The sequence below is a fragment of the Colias eurytheme genome, chromosome 30 (genome assembly GCF_061535395.1).
Source record: "Colias eurytheme isolate Ceu_HAF_F1 chromosome 30, ilColEury1 Martin Lab GWU primary, whole genome shotgun sequence".
In the NCBI taxonomy this organism is placed as follows: Eukaryota; Metazoa; Arthropoda; class Insecta; order Lepidoptera; family Pieridae; genus Colias; species Colias eurytheme.
The window spans coordinates 1,544,596-1,568,853 of record NC_143009.1 but is presented as its reverse complement, the minus strand read 5'-3'; the positions used below and the strand labels follow the sequence as shown (position 1 = coordinate 1,568,853).

The 24,258-nt window shown below is 33.9% G+C and overlaps 1 protein-coding gene across 1 annotated transcript in view; it reads left to right on the top strand.

Moving 5' to 3' along the window:
• Nucleotides 1-23,959, top strand: part of LOC149895696 (uncharacterized) — a 46,682-nt gene extending 22,723 nt beyond the window's left edge. Inside the window, exons 6-9 of the mRNA XM_090118505.1 lie at nucleotides 20,867-20,930; nucleotides 21,833-21,910; nucleotides 22,732-23,069; nucleotides 23,729-23,959. Of these exons, the coding sequence (XP_089974631.1) occupies nucleotides 20,867-20,930; nucleotides 21,833-21,910; nucleotides 22,732-23,069; nucleotides 23,729-23,901 (653 nt within the window). The 3' untranslated portion in view covers nucleotides 23,902-23,959. The remainder of the gene's footprint in view (nucleotides 1-20,866; nucleotides 20,931-21,832; nucleotides 21,911-22,731; nucleotides 23,070-23,728) is intronic.
• The last annotated feature ends 299 nt before the right edge of the window (nucleotides 23,960-24,258 follow it).

The window sequence follows — 24,258 nt, the reverse complement described above, 5'->3', positions numbered from 1 at the left end:
ACGCTTGAGTATGCTCAGGAATAGAACCCTTTCATTTTTCAGGGTCTGATTCGATGTGGTTTAATTGTTATTAAATAAACAAAAATAATAATTAATAAATATTTATTAAAAAAAAATTATGAGGCGTGCACTTTTGGATTTTCCAAATTATTTTTATTTTTACTGCATGATAATGTTTATTTTACGCATTTTCTTTTCATATACAGTAAAGCGCGAAATAAAAGGAATATATAAATTATAATATTTAAAATGTCGGTTAAATTATGTATGAGTTTTCAAATTGAAATTTGGGAAATGTATGAAAAATACTTGTATCTAATATCATGTTGGTAAATAGACAGGAGAAGTAAAACTAGTTTATGTTGGCATTATTGTTTGGTTATTTTTTATTTTATATAAATAAACTACTTATAAATTAAATACTCAACAACTTCAAAGGATCGTGATCATGTTAATGTTTTATACTCGCGTAAACAACAAATGAAAGGGATGAGTACGGTCTGCAAAATATACCTATTTCATGTTATAATGTTTAAAAATATTCAGTGTCGCATGAATATTATGTAAATAGAAACGTTTATTTGTTCGACTACTTCTTTTAAAAGTGTTATTGAATCGTCAAAACACAGAAATTAATATTTTAGTACTGGTTCGAAAAGCAGTTTCCACCTAAAAGTGTTCGAATATATAACTTGGATATCATGGTACTGGCTTAGTTTTGATTGGCAATTATTAAGTACTAAATACCCATGAAGTAACAAAACATATATTTAAATTCAGATCCTTCGATCCCTTAAAATCTTGATATACCTACGTTTGATGTTGGTAAAAGTACTAATATTTTATTAAATTTAACTTTGCCATATTTGCTGACCGTACCAAACCCTTTCACTGCTACATACAAATATCTCATTAATTCAGTATAGCCCCAATATAAGTCTAGGTTAGCATGGCACTATCTATAGTTATTACTATTTATATAATCCACTGTTGTTGCTGACGGTACAGCCCTTTCACTACCACAGTTTTGTTTCTCGTTAATTAGATAGGATTGCTCTAATTTAAGATTATATTATCATGGCTATGTAGTATGGATACTGACGAAAATGCATCAAAGTATTAATCTTACATCTTTTAATCCACCTTAGCTTTATTCATTTATTCGACACTAGCTGCGCTCCGCGGTTTCACCCGCGTGGGCGTGGCTCCGCTTCTGTTGGTCTCAGCGTGATGATATGTAGCCTATAGCCTTCCTCGATAAATGGGCTATGCAACACCGAAAGAATTTTACAAATCGGACCAGTAGTTCTTAGCTCGTTCAAACAAACAAACTCTTCAGCTTTATTATATTAGTATAGATTATAATGACTATGGACATGTACCTAGTTTAGATGACAAAAATGCTTCAAAGTAAAAATTATTGCATATTTAATTTTCTTGTTATAGATTTTTAAAACGTAGTTATTAAAATTAATTTAAAATAATATTAATATTAATTTAATGGTGCCATATATTATCATTATTTGATCTGTATGCCTGTAATGCAGTATTCTCCTAGAAATGTTATTATGTGCCATCCCCTTAACCCAGTTTATTTGCTTACCGTAGTCATTTCAATTCCACAAAGCAACTTTTAATGCAACTAAACGTTGCTAGTGGCCCTACCGTCTACAAATCAACTAAAGCCTTATGCCGCTGACCATTTTTGCGGACCCTACAGCCATTTTATTTACTATTTATATGTAATTATTAATTATAATGACTAATCCTTTTTGCTGACTGTCCCCATGTACAGTGTACATATTCCACAAACGTATCGTACGTATCGCTTAAATTCCAAAAACAGTCCTTAAATTCACCTTATTTGCGGACCCTACAGCCCTTTCACCACAAAGCCTTCGTTGCTGACGCTCCAGTACGGTGCACATATACAACGATGGTTGCGTAACGGTCAATTAAAATAGAGACGATCTCGTGAAAGGTATCCACTATCCATGTTGCAGTGGATTTATCGGATTGTGCGTTTATGGAAATGTCTGGTTTTGCAATTTGTACTTTGTATTGTTGGTTTGGGAATGTGTGCTAGAATAGTGGATGGTAGATAGCAGTTTTGTAGGGCATGTTCTATAAAATAAGACGTTGTTTTAACGTGTTTTGAATCATTTATCATTTAGAAATTAAAGACTTTTTAACGGATTTTAAACGCGATTTATTCATTATATTATATTCCCGACGTTGCACACTTTACAGCGAGCGTGGTCACGGGGAGACTGAATAAATCGCGTTTAAAATCCGTTAAAATTCTTTAATTTCTAAATGTATAATACTCGCGTAAAATCAAACACTAGAAAATACTATCATTTATCATGCATCAAGTAATGCAGCCTAAGTTATAGGTGGTGTTTACAACTTTTCAATTTATAACATTGATCAATACAAAAACCCATACTAATATTATAAATGCGAAAGTAACTCTGTCTGTCTGTCTGTTACTCAATCACGCTTTAACTACTGACCCAATTTGCATGAAATTTGGTATAGAGATATTTTGATACCCGAGAAAGGACATAGGATACTTTTTACCCCGGGACATTGGATAGCTTTTATCCCGGAAATCCCACGGGAACGGGAACTATGCGGGTTTTTCTTTGACTGCGCGGACGAAGCCGCGGGTGGAAAGCTAGTTAAATAATAAACAATTTAATAAGTTGGATCTTGTTTTTTAGTTTTTAGCAACATCTGAAAACTTATCGAGGTTCACAGAAAATCGACAATACGTATATGGAAGTAAATAAAAACAAAAAAAAAAAAAACTTGTATTTGTAAGTTTGCTCTAAAATTGGCATCTATCTATAGTCTATACACATGCGGCTACCTGAAATGGTTAGGAAGATTTTTAATATACGAATGTAATTATTTGTTTGGCATGAAATTCGATAAGTATAATATTATGCGAGCAGTGTGTAGTTTATTTGTAGCTAGAAGCTACCCTACAGAATTACTTCACCACAAAGCTTCCAACTTTAATCCACACAAAATAACATCACAAAACAAATTCATCAACCAGCTCCCGGACTATAACACTATAAACCGAAAATCCCTCCAGGAAGCCGATTCCGTAGCCGTAGTTACCTTATCAACTTTCTACTATACAGTTAACGAGGCGTTGTAAGCTGTTGTCGAAACACGTACGTACGATCGTATAAATCACAGTGATTGTAGTCCGAGAGCTAACACAGTTTTTGGTCGATTTATCTGATGTTGGATAAATTTTGTTTGCACGTGTTTTGTGTTTATGTGCTTTAGTTTAGTTTGTTATTTTAGGTTCGAGCTTTGAGACGCACTTCAATAGGTATATTTAATCAGTGACTTAAGCTAGACACTAATTGTATTTCACGTAAATCAGTGAAATGAATCTCCTCTTAATGCACGAAGTTTTTGACCAATATATCTATTAATTAACTAGCGGTCCGCCCCGGCTTCGCCCGTGGTATGTTCTTTCTCAGGGTCTAAAGATTGTCTGTGCCAAATTTCATCAAAATCGGTCCAGTAGTTTATGCGTGAAAACCATAAATACATAATTACAAACCATTCCTCTTTATAATATTAGTATAGATGACCATGATATCAAAAGTTACCTACTTATATTTATTTATTTTTATCCAGCCCTTCAACTATCTACTCTTGTAAAATCATGTGAATCAGTAGCGCCGTTTTGAGGTTAAAAAGAAAAAAGCAAACTTCATTTTTTGCAAACAGATATTTAAATTAATATACGTATTATTATTAACTCAATAAACATAATTAAACTATAGTACAAATAAACAAATAATATTATAATAATATCATCAATATAATAACATCCTTAATATCCTTATGAATATAACATTATTTTATCTAAAGTTTAAATACCAATTTTGACACCATTTTCATAAAACTTCCTTATAGCGTAAAAATAATATAATTTTTATTAAATACCTTTGTTTATATCTAGTTTATAGCAAATTAATTGGCTATTTGTATTTAATATTTGTTTTACTTGAAGAAGGGATTGCTGATCACGACCTTCTTTGATTATCTACATTTAATTCATGAGCTGAAGCGATTTTTATACAATTATGAATGTTAATTTTTGTGGTTGTATTTATCAAAGAATTTTGGAAAACAGATTGTATTGTACAACTCATAGAGAAAGTTCTTCTGTTTTGAAAAATGAATGGATCCAGAAAATCTAATTAGGTACAGTGGGTTTTTGTTTAGCGGTATATCTTGTCTATTATATAAAAATAAGTCGGGTTTTCCTTCCTGACGCTATAACTCCAGAACGCACGAACCGATTTCCTCGGTTTTGCATTCGTTGGAAAGGTCTCGGGCTCCGTGATGTTTATAGCAAAGAAAAGGTGTCTATGGTGGCGAAACGGAGTTCGCCCGGTTTGCTAGTTATCTTATATAAATAATTGTAATAATAAGAGAGAGAGAAACCATTACTTATGGTACAGGTGGAGGTTTTGTAATCGATCCAGTAGTTCCTTAGATTAGCGCGTTCAAACAAACTCTTCATCTTTATTATCCATACTATAATATTATAAATGCGAAAGTAACTCTATCTATCTGTCTGTTACTCAATCACGCCTTAACTACTGAACCAATTTGCATGAAATTTGGTATAGAGATATTTTAATACCGAGAAAGGACATCTTTTTATCCCGGGAAATAGGATAGGTTTTATCCCGGAAATCCCACGGGAACGGGAACTATGCGGGTTTTTCTTTGACTGCGCAGGCGAAGCTGCGGGTGGAAAGCTAGTTAGTATATAGTTTTCCGCTCCTATCTCATACAATGTACCACACAACCAGTGAAGTGTTTAATATAATATTTAAACGATATTAATTTGAGGTTATTTACGCTAAATGGCAATTATATTTTACAGATATTTCGTGTGCATGTAATTATGTTGGATTTTTTTGGTTTTAATTATACAGCTACTCGTGTTATAAACGCGAATGTTTTGTGAGTATGTTTGTTACAATTTATTGTAAAGTTTGTGGGTATATATATATTGTTACAGTTTACGTTAAAACGGCTGCTCGTATTTGCATGAAATTTCGTACAGAGTTAGATTATTATAGACCGGATTTTCTTTTATTTACTCACGTTTTTAGTTTAATATATAGTCCGTTTTCTTATGGGAAAAGGTATACATTTTTGAGTAAAGCAATGCCATTTGGTACGAATGTTGTACTCGTCCACCTAAGCCCAAATCGCCTGGTAGCCAGTGTCTACTCCCCATCAGAAGGGAGGGAGGGGGGGTTATAGAACAGAGCGCCCGGCGCTCGGAAAAAAAATTCTGGCGGATTCATTTGGCCCTTTGAGTCGAGTTTGGTGTCGTTATCAGGTAACTAGATGATGCCCGATTCATTCCCCATACCAGTTTTTTAGGGTTCCGTAGCAAAATATGTCACAATCTTTAAAATAATAAACTTTTGGCAGTGGCAAAATCCAAACAAACCAGTATATTTTTATATTTTTGTATGAAACTTGGTTTATAAAAAAATACTGTCTGAAAGGCCATTTCATGCAGATTATAAAAACATTAACTTGTAACATATATCGTACCATTTTCAATGTGAAATAAATTATAGAAAGTACAGGAACTTTCGTCAGCGCAGCGTAGGGGACGGCTAATAGACCCGAAAAATGAGCAATAACATAAAACAAAAACCAGTCAAGTGCGAGTCTGACTCGCCCATCGAGTGTTTCGTACTTATTTGTCCTATACCATGTTATCTTGTCTGGTAGGACCTGGTTAACTGATACACACACACTTTCGTCTTTATAATATTAGTGTGATTTTTAATCATCTTTAAATTGTAAATGAAGTCAGGTAACATTGTTAAAAATAAAGATATATAATAATAGAACGTTTTTGTATTAATAATAATGACAACCACCCCCACAATTACATAATTCGGTACATTTGAGCTGGTGTATAAAACACTTCAATCTGGAATTGCAAGATTTCACGCACCGACATCTTATCAATTCAAAGCTTCTCTTTTCTTTTTATTTCAGCAGGGGCAAGGAATATTTTGATTTTTTTTAGGTCCCTAAATATATACAGCCTGTAAAACTGCCTTTAAGGTGTGTTGTTTAAGGGCAGCTTCTGTGGGAGGCAAATTTTCGATTTGCCTGTCCGTTTTTGTTAAAAATTTGTTTGCGACCCTCATTTAATGTCACAGTGGGGTACAATGTGAAAAACGATCATGTACTTAAAATAATTATAAAAAAAATATAAGTTCTGGATAAGAGTATCCTTAAAATATCGTGACCGTCCTTACCTATCATGCATTGTAATCACAAACTTTTCAATTTCACTGTCTGCATATTTGCCACTGTAAAGTGCTTCAAATCCTCGTGTGCCATTCGGATATGCCTTCCATACCTCAAATGCATGTGTACCTATAGTTTTTTTAGACCTTCTAGCTTTGGAACACACGATATAGTAGTAGTAGCCAAAATAATGTTAAGAACAGTCTACAGATATGGCTAGTAACAGGACAAGCTAACAGCAGCTCTGTACTTAAAAATTGTTAAAAATAGTATTTCTGCAATTTCATAGATTCAAAGTGATTAATCTCTTAGTATATGGTCCAAATCAATAGCAAATATATTTTTCTTTTATATTGACAAGTGTTTGAGTTATAAATAAGTGAAAAAAAAAAAAAAAATTCTTTCGACGACAAGTGGAATGCAAACAGTGAGAACAGTGAAATCTTTTAAAAGTTACAAACCTTTTCGAAAAACTATAGTGATCTGAAGTTAGTAAAATAAACTAACAAATTATAACAAAAAGTTGAGTGTAAAAAGTGCAGCAGTAAATACGAAGTGTTTCTTTGTTCTCAATGACCGGTTAACCTTGAGAATACTTAACGGTTTTATTGAAGCTTCATAGAACCAATATTTTCAAACATTTAGTAAAAGCTCCCGTAGCTCAGTTGATCCATCGTTGGACTGTAGTTCAAAAACATCGAGGCACCGAGTTCAAATCACTACAGGACAGTTATTTGAATACATTTTTTTTTTTTATATATTCGTGCTGTCGCATACTAATAGAATTGAAACAGACGGACAGAAGAGAGAAAGGGAAGAAGGAAAAAAAGTTTTTTTTTTTTTTAAAACATTTTTAGAACACTCCACATTTGAAAATGATTTGCCCAGCATGTAATAATACCGTAAACTCTCGTGAAGAAATAAAATGTGCTTTTTGTTGCGAGTCTTATCACTACACGTGCGTCAATATACCTTCTGATCGATACAAGGAACATTACTCTAAAACAGATAGAAGTTGGAAATGTCCTTTGTGTACAAATGTGAACAGTAATCGACGTAAAGATGACACAACACCTATTCAGCCTGCCCAGTCATCTCCGCCCCTTTTGACCAAAAATAAGGGGAATCGTAAGAGAAGAAGGGTAGAAGAACGAAATGCTAAACCTTCACCTACAAAACAGGTTGTGCAGTCACCTTCCTCTGCAAATGAAAACAACGACCAAAGTTTGCTCCAGTCGGATAGTGAATGCTCAATCCCATATGATAAATTCGGATCCCTGCTGGACAACAAGATGGAAAAATTTAAAAAATCACTTATGCAAGATATAGTTTCGCACGTAAGAAATGAAATAAGTAAAGTCATCGACTCATTGAGAGATGACCTTACCAGGTCCATAGAATTCTTAGCCGAAGAGCAAAACAGCCTTAAACAGGATCTAATAGCTGCCAAAGATAAAATAAAGGAACTAGAGAAAGATAAATTCGATCTTACTAACAATATTAAGACAATAGAGCGGCGCTTAGACACATTGGACAAGGCCTCGAGGAGTTGTAACGTGGAGATTCAATGTGTACCCCAAAAGAAAGAAGAAAACTTACCTTCACTCGTCAAAAAAATCTGTGATACAGTTGGGTTTCAAATTCAAGAAAATAATATTTACTCGGTCAGAAGAGTGGCCAAACTTAATCCGACTTCACCGCGTCCTAGAAGTATAATCCTGACATTACAAAGTGAGCGCGACCGAGATATGCTGTTGTCTGCTTATAAGAGGTTCAATAAAGGAAAGAACATATGTGATACTCTTAATTCAAACCATCTAATGATCCCAGGAGAAAAGCATCGTATCTTCTTGTCTGAGCACTCATCTCCAACGTGTAAAATGTTGCATGCGGAGGCCAGAAAGCTCTCAAAACAATTTACATATAAATACGTCTGGGTTCGTAATGATAAAGTTTATATGAGGAAGGATGACAATGCAATAGCGATATACATTAAAGATTCCAGCAGTTTTGATAAGCTAAATAAGACGACAACTTAATTTAATAGCAAACGGTACATACTTAGCACATAGGTAAATTTACACTCTAAGTTATGGATATTTTCTACCAAAATGTTAATAGAATTCGATCAAAAACTAATGAAATATATATGAACATACTTAACTCGAATTTTGATATACAGTAGAACCTCTATAAGTCGAATACCAAGGGAGACGCCAAAAAATTCGAGTTATAGAGTTTTCAACTTATGGAGGATTTTGAACACCTGACACCAATCAAGCAAACACGTGAATACGTGAGTCATAGATTTATTATCCAATACTCCTAAAATGTTTTCTAAGAAACAATAGTGTACTTACATTGTCGGCACGTTCTTAAAGTCGGTAATTTATTTTTGTTCAAACAATAAAGGTGATAAATTCCTAATGATCAAGTTGTAAAGGTTGTAAAATAAAAAAAAACGTTGCTATGTTCGACATACAGAGGTCAAATTTAATTTTTCGAGTTATAGAGTGAAAATATGTACCAAAATGGCTTAGAGGGACTCGGTGATTATTTCGACTAACAGAGGGTAGAGATTTCAAGTAATGGAGGTTTTGGTGTTTGAAGGGAAGGGAACAAAACATTTTTTCGAGATTTGGAGGTTTTTGACTTATCGAGGTTCGACTTAACGGGGTTCTACTGTAATATGTCTCACTGAAACCAATTTAAATGATAGCGTTTTTGATAGTGAACTTGTAGATAGTAGATACAGTGTATACCGAAGAGATCGTCAATCCTCTTGCTCGGTTAAAAGGGATGGGGGAGGAGTGCTTGTTGCTATTAATAAAAATATTAACGTCAGTAGACTTTACTCATGGGAAACTAAGTTTGAGGACATTTGGTTTAAAATAGAATATAATAGAACATTAAAATTAAAATTTTATTTATGTGTCTGTTACCTTCCCCCACACCTTACTTGTGAGGACCTGAGTGCGTTTTACGACAATATTCAATTAATAACGCTAAATAAAATAAATAACGATCACGTTTTGGTTATAGGAGATTTTAATACTCCTAGTCTTACCTGGTCCCACTCACCTAGTCCATCCCACATCTTAACACCTTCTTTGCCTACTGACCTGAAATCGAAATTGCTAACTGAACACATCTCTCTCTGTAATATGAACCAGTTCAATCATGTTCTTAATAAATCAGATCGACTGCTTGATCTAGTACTAGGAACATTCGACGCCGTAAGTGTCACAGAAACTAACCCCATATCTCGTCTGGATCTATATCATCCACCCTTATGCATAAAATTAAATGTTGACCAGCAATGTCCTAAGAGACTCAAGCGATCAATAACGAAACGACTGAACTATAATAAATGTGACTACCAGAAAATAAAATCTCACCTTGACCAAATAGACTGGGTTGCAGAATTATCAAAATCAGTGAATGTTGATGTAGCATTGGAAAATTTTTATAACACTTTGCTTGAGGTAATTAAAAAGTATACCCCCCTTACTTCTATCTCCAAAAGTAATTATCCCGTATGGTTTTCTCCTGCTCTCATAAACTGCCTTAGAGAAAAGTATAAGTACCACAAACTATTTAAAAAATACGCCAATCCGCGCGATTACGATACTTTTACCTTACTGCGGACGAGAGCTAAATCTCTAATGAAAACTTGCTACACTACCTTCATTACATCCATAGAAAATGAGATTGGTTCTAATATAAAAGCCTTCTGGAGGTTTGTGAATTCAAAGAAAGGCACTACTACGTACCCTAACATCATGAAATTCCAGGATCTGATGGCATCTGGCAGTCAAGAAATTTGTGATCTTCTGGCCAAGTATTTTAGCTCTGTTTACGAGAAGTCGGAGACAAATATCGATACAAATTTAGGTACCAGTTTTACTACAGATTGTCTTCAGGAGATCACACTGACAGATAACGAAGTCAGATTAAAATTGAAGCAGTTAGATCCTAACAAAAGCATGGGCCCAGATGGCATTCCTGCAAAACTATTTAAAACTTGTGCAGGGGAACTCTGTAAACCTCTCCAAATAATATACAACATGTCGTTAAGAACTGGAATTTTCCCTAATGAATGGAAAAAAGCGCATGTGGTTCCTATACATAAGTCGGGTGATCGCTCTGACTGTACAAATTACCGACCTATCAGTCTTTTATCGACAACAGCTAAGGTATTTGAATCACTTGTCTACGACCAAATCTATAGCCATATAAAATCTCTTATTTCCGATAATCAACACGGATTTGTCAGGGGGAGATCGACCATCAGTAATCTCCTTATATTCAAAAACTTTATATGCTCCTCATTTGCTAAACGCGGTCAAGTTGACTGCATCTATACCGACTTTAAAAAGGCATTTGATAAGGTCCATCACGAGGTTCTTTGCAACAAAATATCTTCATTTGGCATACATGGAAACCTTTTTCGCTGGATAAAGTCGTACTTAACGAAACGAAGTCAGATAGTTGTGATTGGTGGTCATAAATCCTCACCTTTTATTGCCTATTCTGGAGTACCGCAAGGTTCTCATTTAGGTCCCTTATTTTTCATAATGTTTATTAACGACCTTGCTCAAACCCTCAAATGTCCTTGCTTACTTTATGCAGATGACCTAAAGATTTTTAACACTATTCTATCTAAAAATGACAGTCATAAACTACAAATGGACCTCAATACTTTACTGGAATGGTGCAAGAACAATAGAATGTTTCTCAACCTTGATAAATGTTTTAGTATATCTTTCACCAATAAAAGTAAAAATATTATCAATTTTCAATACAAATTAAATGACCATGTTTTAGAAAATAAATGCGTTGCTAAAGATTTAGGTATACTTTTTGACCAAAAACTTTCATTCCGTGACCACTATGACCAGATGATTGGAAAAGCGCTCCGTATATTGGGTTTTATTTCTAGATTTTCAAAGGAATTCCTCAGACCATCTACATTTCTTTACCTTTATAATACTCTGGTACGCACGAATCTGGAATATGGGTCAATCATTTGGTCACCTTACTACCAGATTCATAATGACCGTATCGAGAGAGTACAGAAAAAAGCACTTCGATTGGTAAACTACAGATTCAACGCAGGAGACAAAATATCCTATGAAGATAAATTGGAGATGTTTAATGTCACGAAACTTTCAACGCGCCGACAGTACCAGGATCTTTTATTTCTTCATCATATCATACACTTTCATATTGACTGTCCAACTCTGCTCTCACTTCTTAATTTTAACATAAAACCTAATCCCAGACACCCTTCGCTCTTCTGCATAAATGTTTTAAAAAATAATACTTCTTTCTATAATCCCATGGTCCGTATGTGTCGCTTGTATAATGATTTGACTTCGCGTAAGCCAAACACAGAACTTGACGTATTTGATCCAAAACTGGGTAAATTTAAAAATCAGGTCAAAACCGTGCTCAAGTCTAATCTACAAGTTCTATGATATTTTAATCTTTAACTTCCATAGTTCTGAGATACTTTAATGTTTATTGGACATAATTCATTATTATACTGTGATGAAATGTAATGAATTGTATTTTATGTGATTGAATGTAATGTAGATATTTATTGATTTTACTGTATTTTATGTGATTTAATGTATTGTAGCTATATTGATGTATTTATCTGTACTATAATTTAGATCCAATTTACTTTTTGACATGTATTTAAAAACAAAAAAATTACTTGATCTATGAATTGTTTGAATTGTTTGAATGAATTGTTGATAATTTAATCTTTGACTGCCATAGTTTCTTAGATACTTTACTAATTGTTAGACATAATTTATTGTTATACTGTGATGGAATGTAACGAATTGTATTTTATGTGATTGAATGTTATGTAGGTATTTATTGATTTAACTATATTTTAAGTGATTTAGTGTACTGTACTTGGCTATATTGATGTGATATTTATCTGTAGGTACTATGATTAATTAGATTCAACTTATTTTATGACATGTATTTTTGGAAATTATTTTACTTGATCTATGAATTGTGCTATTTAATTGTAATTTTTAATAATTTTTTTTTCCCTCAACTATGCTGTGTGCATACAATTAATTGGTTGGCATTTCACCGCAACATGTAAGTAATTAAATTTGTGTATAACGAGGCAAAATTGTCAGCTGTGGTGTGCACCTTATTAAATAAATAAATAAATAAATAAAAATAAATAAAATAACTCGAAAATGTAGCCACAGAAATAATTATCCTACACCCATACCACTAAATCGAAAACTATTTTACAAGTAAAATACGAGACATAAAGATGATTGGATGTTTAATTTTATTCAAGCGTGTATGGATGGTAAGACGACTCGAATTATGGTCATTTGGCCATCCGCCGCGCCCATAGACTACCCATCTTGAATGGGGTCTAGTGATGGGAATGTGTCGATAGATTATTTTGTTTATCTCTTTTAGATTCGATAAAATTAATAAACTTAATATTATTAAGAATGGAGTACATGATATAGAAATCGTATCTGATTAACTATTTTGTCATTGTCTCTAGTTAGTCTTTAGTCGCTATTGATCTGTATGGAAAAGGAAAAAAGAGTAATACAATGCAAGGATTGGCAGAAAATGGACAAAATAAAATGTCTGAAAAACACCGCTACACAAGCTTAGTCTTAAAATGGGCTGTCGAAATTTATTATTATCCCATTACGATTTCAATTTATGAAAATCATGGCATATAAACAACATTATAAGAATATTATCGTAAAAGTATCTCGTTGGTTACTGCAATTTTGGAGATAACTTCTTCTACACTATGTTTTATTACGTTATACATTTTGAATATTATAGATATATTACATTTCATCTGTGTAAAAGGTTGAAATGTCGCCGTACAAACTAAAACTTTAGAACAATAAAAAAATATCGATATCGATGTTCTATCCTGTACATCACTAGTAATCTTCAAGTACAGTTGTCAACGGTTTCTCATCTAGGAGATTGTAGTTACTAGCTATAGACTAGCCTTAATATATTATAGGTATACAATGTATTTCCTAATCTATACCTATATATCATTTTAACATTATAAAGCTAAAAAGTTTGTTTGTTTGTTTGCTTCAAAGCGCTAATATAAGGTCGTACCTAGTTACTTTAAAAAAAAACTTTCAGTGTTGGATAGCCCATTTATCGAGGATTTATCGATATAAGACCAACAGGAGCGGAGAAATGCGTATAAAACCGTGAAGCACGGCTAGTTTATTATATGAATATTAATTCTCGATTCTTGATTGTTCCCAACTCAAGTAGCTATACTGCAAAAATATATATTCATACTAGCTTTCCGCCCGCGGCTTCGCCCGCGTTTTCAAAGAAAAACCCGTTCCCGTAGGATTTCCGGGATAAAACCTATCCTATGTCCTTTCTCGGGTATCAAAATATCTTTATACCAAATTTCATGGAAATTGGTTCAGTAGTTAAGGCGTGATTGAGTAACAGACAGACAGACAGAGTTACTTTCGCATTTATAATATTAGTATGGATTACATACATAGTTAATACCAGTACATGTAGTATGTACACGCAATGCATATATTTACTAGGGCGGGTACAACATGCAATTATAATCAATTATATTCATTATTTCCAATATTAACTCATTAGCGATGCAATTAAGTAATGAGCTATCATTGTTCAGGAAAGGGCGCGGCACATGATTATACTAAACGATGTTTAATGTGGTAATCCACCGGTTAATTTAAACTAAGTTTTCCAAAGGATGTGGTATTGCTGCTACATGTTGATTGTTGAAAAATATACGTTACTAGCTGTGCCCCGCGGTTTTGCCCGCAGTGCTTCGCTCCTGTTGGTCTTAGCGTGATAATAAATAGCCTTCCTCGATAAATGGGCTATCTACCATCGAAATAATTTTTCAAATCGGACCAGTAGTTCCTGAGATTAGTGCGTTCAACCAAATAAACAAACTCTTCATCTTTATAATATTACTAGCTGCGCCCCGCGGTTTCACCTGTTTGGCTCCGCTCCTGTTGGTCTTAGCGTGATGATATATAGCCTATAGCCTTCCTCGATAAATGGTCTATCTAAAACCAAAATAATTTTTCAAATTGGACTAGTAGTTCCTGAGATTAGTGCGTTCAAACAAACATACTCTTCAGCTGTATAATACTAGTCTATATATAATTAAATCATTAACAATGCAATTAAGTAATGACCGATCATTGTTCAGGAAAGGGCGCGGCACATGATTATACTAAACCATGTTTAATGTGGTAATCCACCGGTTAATTTAAACTAAGTTTCCCAAAGGATGTTAGGTAATTGTTGAAAAATATACTTTTCGGCTTTAACTGACTAATATTTAATTACTTAATTATATTGTTGTTTATTAAGTTGTTATTTTATAAATGTACTATGTTTCCGCCCACGGCTTCGCCCGCGCATTCAAAGAAAAACCCGCATAGTTCCCGTTCCCGTGGGATTTCCGGGATGGGGTCATTTTCCCGGGATAAAAAGTAGCCTATGTCCTTTCTCGGGTATCAAAATATCTCCATACCAAATTTCATGAAAATTGGTTCAGTAGTTTAGGCGTGATTGAGTAACAGACAGACAGAGTTACTTTCGCATTTATAATATGTATGTATTAAGTATGGATTATAGTATGGATGTCTGCGTAGTTATGTAGGTACTAGGTAGGTTATTATATACGTTTTCCCATTTATATATTACAATCGTTTGTCTGTTGTAAATATATAGCCTATAGCACTTAGAAATCATGTACCTACATAATACTTATGTAACGGTGAAAGAATTTTTGAAATTGGACTAGCAGTTCTTGAGCTTAACACGTCCAAAGGAACAAACTCTTCAGCTTTATAAAATTACTAGCTTACCGCCCGCGGCTTCGCCCGCTTTGTCTAAAACCTAATAAATTATATACTAAAACCTTCCTCTTGAATCGTTCTATTAAAAAAAACCGCATCAAAATCCGTTGCGTAGTTTTAAAGATTTAAGCATACATAGGGACATAGGGACAGAGAAAGCGACTTTGTTTTATACTATGTAGTGATGAAGTATAGATAACAAAAATATCAATAATTATTAACATTCCAAACACATCGATTTAAATCTAACCGTACACAATGAAGCAACAAAAACCAACATTACTCAATATTTTGAAACTCGAAACGAGCGAAGCCGCGGGCTAAACCAATAATAGTGTATTCTGTTAAGAAATTGTCGCGAAGTGATATAATTCAAGTGGCTAATTATTTACCAGGTTATTTAAGAGGGAACGGTGTTTGGGTTGCATAGGGTGATGAGCGGAGCGATTTTTTGTTTATTATTATAGCTATCCGCTAGCGCTTTTGCTCGTACTTCGTGTTTTGATCACAGATATTATAACACATAATGTTAATATGTTTTACAATGTTACTTCTTATTCGAAAGTAACTACTTGAAAAATGAGGAGTTGAATAGTTGATATAAAGAATACGAATTGAGTTAGAGCTATGTAATGTATGTTATTTGATTTAGAAATAGTTTTCTCTCGGGTATGTATTGGCCAATAGTGTATTGTTACTTATTCCGGAAAAACTTTTCACACATAATATGAGTAAATTATAATGATTATTAGTTCATTAAATATATAATTTTACTGTATAATTAATGTAAAATGAAAAACAATAATGCATATTCTAAAAGTTTGTTTTTATTTTAATACTCAAACTGATGTGTGCAAGTGCCAAAACACCTTACTCAAGCATGTTTGCTTCTAAAAAAATTTCATTTTTCAAGTGAAATGTATTTCTTGATATAGGTAGAAAACAAAAAACCGGCTATGAGCCACGTGACCTTCTTTTGTTTCAATTTTAATTAGGTATTATTTAATTCGTCATCTAACATTTTTCACGAATATTTGAGTATTGCCATACATTTTAGCAACAACAGCATCATTTCTGTGTAATATGTATTTTTGCAGAAGAGAGTATACGCAATAACGCATTGAAAGGTAAATTAACATCAATAAAAACTTAAGTGAATATTTATCGCTACCGCTCATGCACCTAACCTCACCTTTATTATGTTTAGACCGGATTAAGTTATAAATAACGTTAACTGACAGCAACAAGCGCTAGTACACTATACTGTTTGACTATTGTTACATTTTAGATATAGATAGAGGCTTAGATTCGAAGAGTACCTAGTTCCTAGTACCAATACAAATGTATACGTAGTAGGTACATAGGATAGGGATTTGGGATAGTAATAAAAGGTTTGTATGTAATTTTATGATGGACAATGCGTAATATAATTTTAATTGGGGATCCCGGGTTCGATTCCCGGTAGAGACGAAGAAAAAAAATGTTTCGGTCTGGCAGGACACAGAAGGCAGCTGATCATCTACTTGTCCCTAAAGAAAATCGATTAGATATATAATGCATCGATTTAGATATCTAATCCAATTTCCTTCTCAGATTTCCGTCCAATCTCCATTCTACCTTTCCTTTCCAAAGTCCTTGAACGCCTTATCCACCAACAGTTAAGTTCCTTTTTATATAAAAACAGTATTCTCAGTCCCTTCCAATCTGGTTTTCGTCCAGGACATAGTACGACTACTGCACTTGTTAAAGTCACGGATGACATTCGTAATGGAATGGAAAAGAAGCAGTTGACAGTTTTAACTCTCCTAGACTTTAGTAATGCTTTTAACACCGTCGATTTCGACATATTGCTACAACTGCTTCATTCTATTAACATATCTCCTACAGTGGTTGATTGGTTTCACAGTTACTTGCACGGTCGCCGACAGCATGTATTATTGGAGGACAAGTCATCGTCCTGGTGTGATGTTGTTGCAGGTGTACCGCAAGGTGGCGTTTTGTCTCCTCTCCTATTTGCTATTTTTATAAATTCCATAACCAAAAACTTATCTTCTCTCTATCACATGTATGCCGACGATCTCCAGATATACACCCAGTCAACCCTCGAGAACTTATCCTCAGCAATCTTAAACACCAACACCGATTTGGAAAGAATTTCGACTTGGAGCCGTAGGTACGGTCTGAATATTAATCCAAGCAAGAGCCAAGTCATTATCATCGGTAGCCCCTGTTTAATCTCCCGGATTGACTGGACATACATCCCCAAAATTCATATTGATGGCTACGTCATTGAATTCCAAAAATCTGTCAAAAACCTGGGCGTACACTTTGACACGACCATGTCTTGGTCGTATCACATAAAAGAGACGAGTCGCAAACTTTACGCAGCGGCAAGTTCTCTTAGACGTTTACGGCATTTCTTACCGATTTCTACCAAAATTATGTTAGCTAAATCCTTACTACTTCCGCTCCTTGATTATGCTGACGCCTGTACCACTGATCTTAGTGAAGAGCATTTAAATACACTTGAGCGTCTCCAAAATTTCTGCATTCGTTTTGTTTACGGTCTTCGTAAATATGACCACGTATCCCAGTTTCGCAATAAACTCAAGTGGCTTCCTATAAGACTTCGCCGGAATGCAAATGCGTTGAAGCTGTTATTTTCCATCCTCTTCGATCCCAATTCTCCCTCCTATTTAAAAAAACAATTTAAGTTCCTTGATTCAGGTGTTTATACTCTCCGTTCCGCTGATAACCTTCTCCTTAGTTTTCCTTCTCACCACACTAGTTTCCTTGGTAAATCCTTTGTCATAACCGCTATCAGACTTTGGAATTCTTTGCCTATTGCTGTTAGACGAGCTTCCTCGAAAACTTCCTTTAAAACTCTTTTATATAAATATTTCTCTAATTTAGCTTTTCCTTCTAAATAAATATGTATGTATTATATTCCCTCTTCTTTTTCATATAATATGTATTTAGTTTATTCTCTATTATCTTTACTTTTATTGCCGCCCGTGTACCTATAAATCATTAATTCATTATCCTTTACCTTGGGCAGCCTGGAAGAGATCGCTGATAAGCGATAAGGTTGCCTTATGTGCTATGCATGTTTTCCATTTCTTTTAATATTATGTAATGTAATGGTACATAAAATAGTTAAATAAAATAAATAGTTAAATGCATCTATACCCCACTAGGGGACAAAGGACTTCATTATAACATTTATAACCTACGTTATACAGGGTGTCCCACTATTGGTATACTAAGCGCGAAGGGACTTGTAGTTTTACATACACTGATCACGTAAAAAATACTTAAACAACAAAATTACGTCAAAATTTTTTGCTAAATTTTTCCTGAAAATCCATGTTTTCTTCTACTAACTTCGCGCAGCCGGCATATACCGCTTCTCTAATATGATATGAGTATTTTGTCTATGAAAACATAATCTTAAACGATAGCTCACGTGCTGGTGGCAAAGTTGGGCGGGTTGCTTGTTATGGGTGTGCAAATAGAGTTTTAAGAATTCATCTATTTGAAAAAAAAAATGCGTCTGGATTTTTATAAGTATTTTTTACTCAGCGTATGCAAAACTATAACCTCCTTTGAGCTTAGTATACCAACAGTGGGACAGCCTGTATAATATATTATAGAATTAAGAATATAGACTAATAGCATATTTTTCAAATTCATATTTTTATGTATTTAATAAAGATAAGGCTTTATACCGGACTTGGTGATTTATTTGTTGATCATTTTCTATTACAATTTACTGAGAGTGGTCACGATCAATGATAAACTGCCTACTGTCTTTCACTTTCAATTTATTTGATACTAGTCGTTTACTACGGCTTTGTCCGTGTTTATTCGAATAAAATAAACTGTTACAAGATCAAGATGTAGTTTTTAATTCAAAAAAAGAGCGCGTGTGCCGAGTACACGTGTCAGAAGTGAAACTTCTTTGGCAAGATTCAAAGATACCGTAATCGTCACCTTCATGACGTGACGGTATTGCCATGACGCGACCTTGAAATTTCACTCTGAACGCGCCTAAAGAAGTTTCGTTTAAAAATAAATTATGTAGCTATTAAAATTTGTATAAGAAAGTAGTTTTTCATTTATTATAATAAAACGTTACTACACGTCAAACATTCCAATAAACAATAAATGCCCATACACACATTATGCAACAAAATTTAGGAGAATGCTTCAGCAAGAAACAATAATATTATGTAATATCAAAGTGAAACTTTGGAAAGATTCAAAGATACCGAAATCGTTGCCTTACTCCATGACGTGACGGTATTGCCTATAATTATTCTTTACTTTTCATACTAATGACACTATATTGTAAAATAACAATTTCCCACGATAATATATGAAGCAGATTGACACGTATAAAATATATTTTTGTGCAACGAATTAAGACTACAACTTTAGATGTGATGTTCAATTTAAAATCATTAAAAAAATATACCGGACTGATAACCTACTCCTTTTTTTAAGTCGGTTAAAAAGTGATATAACTGCGCCTTAACGGCTATCGCCCGCCATTTCCGTAAAATACAGATTAAATAACACTTTATGGCACAGATAATGTAAAATTAACTTACAGTACAATAGACGCATAAATCGATGGTTTATTGTCTGTGCTTGCTTGTAAATAGATTATTAAAATGGATGTAATAGATAAGAGCTAGCGCGCACGAGCAACTTTGTCTCCGCAACTATTTTGTCTCTCCCATCAATTTGTATGGGGAGTTGCGTCGCTACGTGCGCGCACTTTCATACTAGCCCATGGGTGAAGAGACAAAATAGTTGCGGAGACAAAATAGTTGCGGAGACAAAGTTGCTCGTGCGCGCTCGCTCTAAGAAGATTAATTATAAATGTAGATATTGTTCATCTGTTTTGATTTAATATTACCGTACTTTGTAGTTTGTAAGGCAGATGCATTTTTACTATTTGTATGTAAATTTTGTTTATGCGAGTGTGTATGTCGCAGCCAAATAGTAAAATAAGCCGATTCATAGAAGTCTCATTATTAAATGCCGTGCAGTTTACAACCTACCTGAATGATTTCCGGCTGTATAGGTACATATACATATATCTTATATATAAAATTCTCGTGTCACAATGTTAGTCTGCATACTCCTCCGAAACGGGTGGACCGATTCTCATGAAATTTTCTGTGCATATCGGGTAAGTCTGAGAATCGGCCAACATCTATTTTTCATATGTACCACGGGCGAAGCCGGGGCGGGCCGCTAGTATTTCAAAAAAAATAATAAAATAATTGGTAGGTAATTCGAAAAAATCGAAAAGTATAAAATAACAAAACGCAGTGAATAGATTTTTGTATTAAAATAGATATATGAAAAATAACTTAATAATTAATATACAAATTACAGATCTAATTACTTTATTGTTTAACTAGCGGTCCGCCCCGGCTTCGCCCGTGGTACATATATTTACGTTTTCTCTACATAAGAACCATCCTCGTACTTCAAGGAATATAATAAAAAAAGAATTATCGAAATCGGTTCAGCCGTTCTCGAGTTATGCGCTTACCAACACATTTTGCGATTCATTTTTATATTTGTTTAATAATTACCTACTCTAATTATTATTGTTACAGGTAACGCATACGAAACATCATCGAAAACCGACATAAAAGACGAATCTTTTAATTTATCATATGGGTAAGTTATTTATTTATTTTATTTATTTATTTATAACACTTCATTGTACAAAACAATATAGGAAATTTGGTACAAATTAGTGAGGTACAAAGATTTTGCACAATAGGCGGCCTTATTGCTACACAGCAATCTCTGCCAGGCAACCTGGTAGGAAAGGAAATGTGAGAAGAATAAGGATAGCGCAAAAAAGAAATAAAAGAAAGAATATATTTTAAAAAAATGCCTACATGCTACATAAACTACATATACTGTACGTATATAAGTTATTCATGTATTTGGATAAAAAGCTTGTTAAAATCTACTTTATTAGCCAACTAGCTATGCCCCGCGGTTTTACCCGCAGTGCTCCGCTCCTGTTGGTCTTAGCGTGATGATATATAGCCTATAGCCTTCCTCGATAAATGTGCTATCTAACACCGAAAGAATTTATCAAATGGAATCAGTAGTTCCTGAGATTATCGCGTTCAAACAAACAAATAAACTCTTCAGCTTTATAATATGTATTAGTATAAATACTGTATGGTATTTACCGAGCATTGAAGAAAAAGCATATATGAGATCACTATCACTACATAGTATAAAACAAAGTCGCTTTTTCTGTCCCTATGTCCCTTTGTATGCTTAAATCTTTAAAACTACGTAACGGATTTCGATTCGGTTTTTTTAATAGATAGAGTGATTCAAGAGGAAGGTTTTAGTATATAATTTATTAGGTTTTATACAAAGCGGGCGAAGCCGCGGGCGTTAAACTAGTTATAGATAAACTGTTTATGTATTAATATTATCCAACTGTTTACCATGTTTGTTTTACGATTCAAATTATTATATTATGATTTTAATATCGTCATCGTACAGATAAAGTATTTAGAAAATTTTAATAATTATTAAATAATAATTTTCAGGTCAAATCACGAAATGCCTAGAATCAAACTCGGACCTGACCTCCGCAGCGCAAGGAAAATAAAGACACCGATACATAAGTAAGTATTTATTTTAGAACTTACAAAAAAAATAAGGTTAATATATGAAGAAACAATTATTTTTCATATAATTACATTCACCTCTAGATATTGTGGTGCTCTAAGTATTACAATGAAACAACTGAGTATCAAAATCGGGTCGTTTGGGAGCCGTATACATATAATTAAATTTCACACTATCTTTTTGTATTAGAGATATTTCGATATTATTAGTCAGTTCAATAAAGAAACGAATCTTCAATGGCGGCCAAAGCTGACTTTGACAGATGGTAGGATCATCAAAAAAGAAAATAAAAATAACGTAAATTGATAATTATTTTATTAATTATTTCAAATTGTTTGTTGACAAACTTTTTTGTTATTGTATTTGTGTATTTATATGAATTATCATATTTACGTATACAGAATGTAATAAAATCCCCATAATACTTGTAATAAGCCCATAAAACTGAACAACTTTTCCCAAAGAACATATTTTGTCAAATTCCAATAAAACATTATTTACTATCGCAAATGCATAATTGTCATTGTAAATTTATGATAAAAACTATTATAGGGAAAATCAAATACATTTTAGTGATTTTATTTTTCCATTTTTTTTTTGCATACCGTACGGCCGTGTGTGAGCGAGAGGGAATGATAAGCGCCGCCATTGAAGATTCGTTTCTTTAAAGAACTAACTAATACATACTAATATTATATTTCAAAGCATAGCCCTATTCTACTCTTAGTTAGATACATCAAAACACGAAAACAATATAGATTCTTTAAATCGTATCATAATAACAATATAATTTAACTATTTCTATCCACAATTACAGATACAAACCAGAGCGGGAGCCGCAAATGCGCGCCAATACGTCACTACAACTGTCAAACGAAACGTCACTATTGCCGCCATTACTACAGTTCCCGCTGCCACAGATAAACCAGAACATTTCGAATTTGGAACTCAAAAGTTTCCTCTTAAATACGGCGCTGCAAAACGCGTTGACGGACTCGTTGAATCAATACACGCAGAGTGCATTTACGAAGACCGTTTCGGAGGAGAAAGAATTTGACGATAAGAAGCGGCGGTTGCATAAATGCGATGTGTTAGGGTGTAGTAAAGTGTATACGAAGAGTTCGCACTTGAAGGCACATAAGCGGACGCATACGGGTGAGTTGGCTTATATGTTTTAAGTTTTAACTTATTTTGATAAAAGAGGATTTTTAAACTGAAAACTCAAACTCAAGCTCAACCTCAAACATTTAAACTTTAGATAGATAGAATTCATTTATTGGTACTTAAAAAAAGAAATACTTTTATGTAAGTATGTATTTCTTTAATACACATGAAAAGATCTTGGCGCATCTTGGCGCAAGGCGCATTGAGAGTAAAATTTCAAGGTCGCGTCATGGCAATACCGTCACGTGTGTGTGTGTATCTTTGAATCTTGCCCAGGAAGTTTCACTTCTGACACGTGTGCTCGGCATACACGCTCTTTTATTGTTTACAACATTTTATGCACATTAAATCAAATCAATCATTAAATTTGGTTGTTCCAAATTTCCAGATGAAAATGCACACCTTCATTTTGCCGTTTTTATTACATACTAGCGGTCCGCCCCGGCTTCGCCCGTGGTACATGTTTACGTTTTCTCTCCATAAGAACCATCCTCGTACTTCAAGGAATATAATAAAAAAAGAATTATCGAAATCGGTCCACCCGTTCTTGAGTTATGCGCTTACCAACACATTTTGCGATTCATTTTTATATTATAGATTACTTAATAATTTTTAATTGTTATTTATTATTTGAATTTATTTATTTCCAGGTGAAAAGCCCTACATCTGCAGTTGGGCGGGCTGCGGCTGGCGGTTCGCCCGTTCCGACGAATTGACAAGACATACACGCAAACATACAGGCCATAGACCATTCACTTGTCCACTATGTAGACGAGCATTCGCTAGATCTGACCATCTCGGCTTGCATATGCGTAGGCATTGATGCGCATATGCGTAGATTCAATAATTAAGAAGACATACATACATACAACACACATGACACAGGCAGAACATTTACTTGGCTATTATGATATTATATACGATAAATCTCATCTGGGATTGCATATGCGTAGGCATTGATGCGCATATGCGTAGATTCAATAATTAAGAAGATATACATACATACAACACACATGACACAGGCCGTAGAACGTTTACTTGGCTATTATGATTTCGATAAATCTCATCTGGGCCTGCATATGCGTAGGCATTGATGCGCATATGCGTCGATTCAATAATAAACAATATACACACAAACACACCATTTACTTACCATTTTATTCGATGAATCTCATCTGCG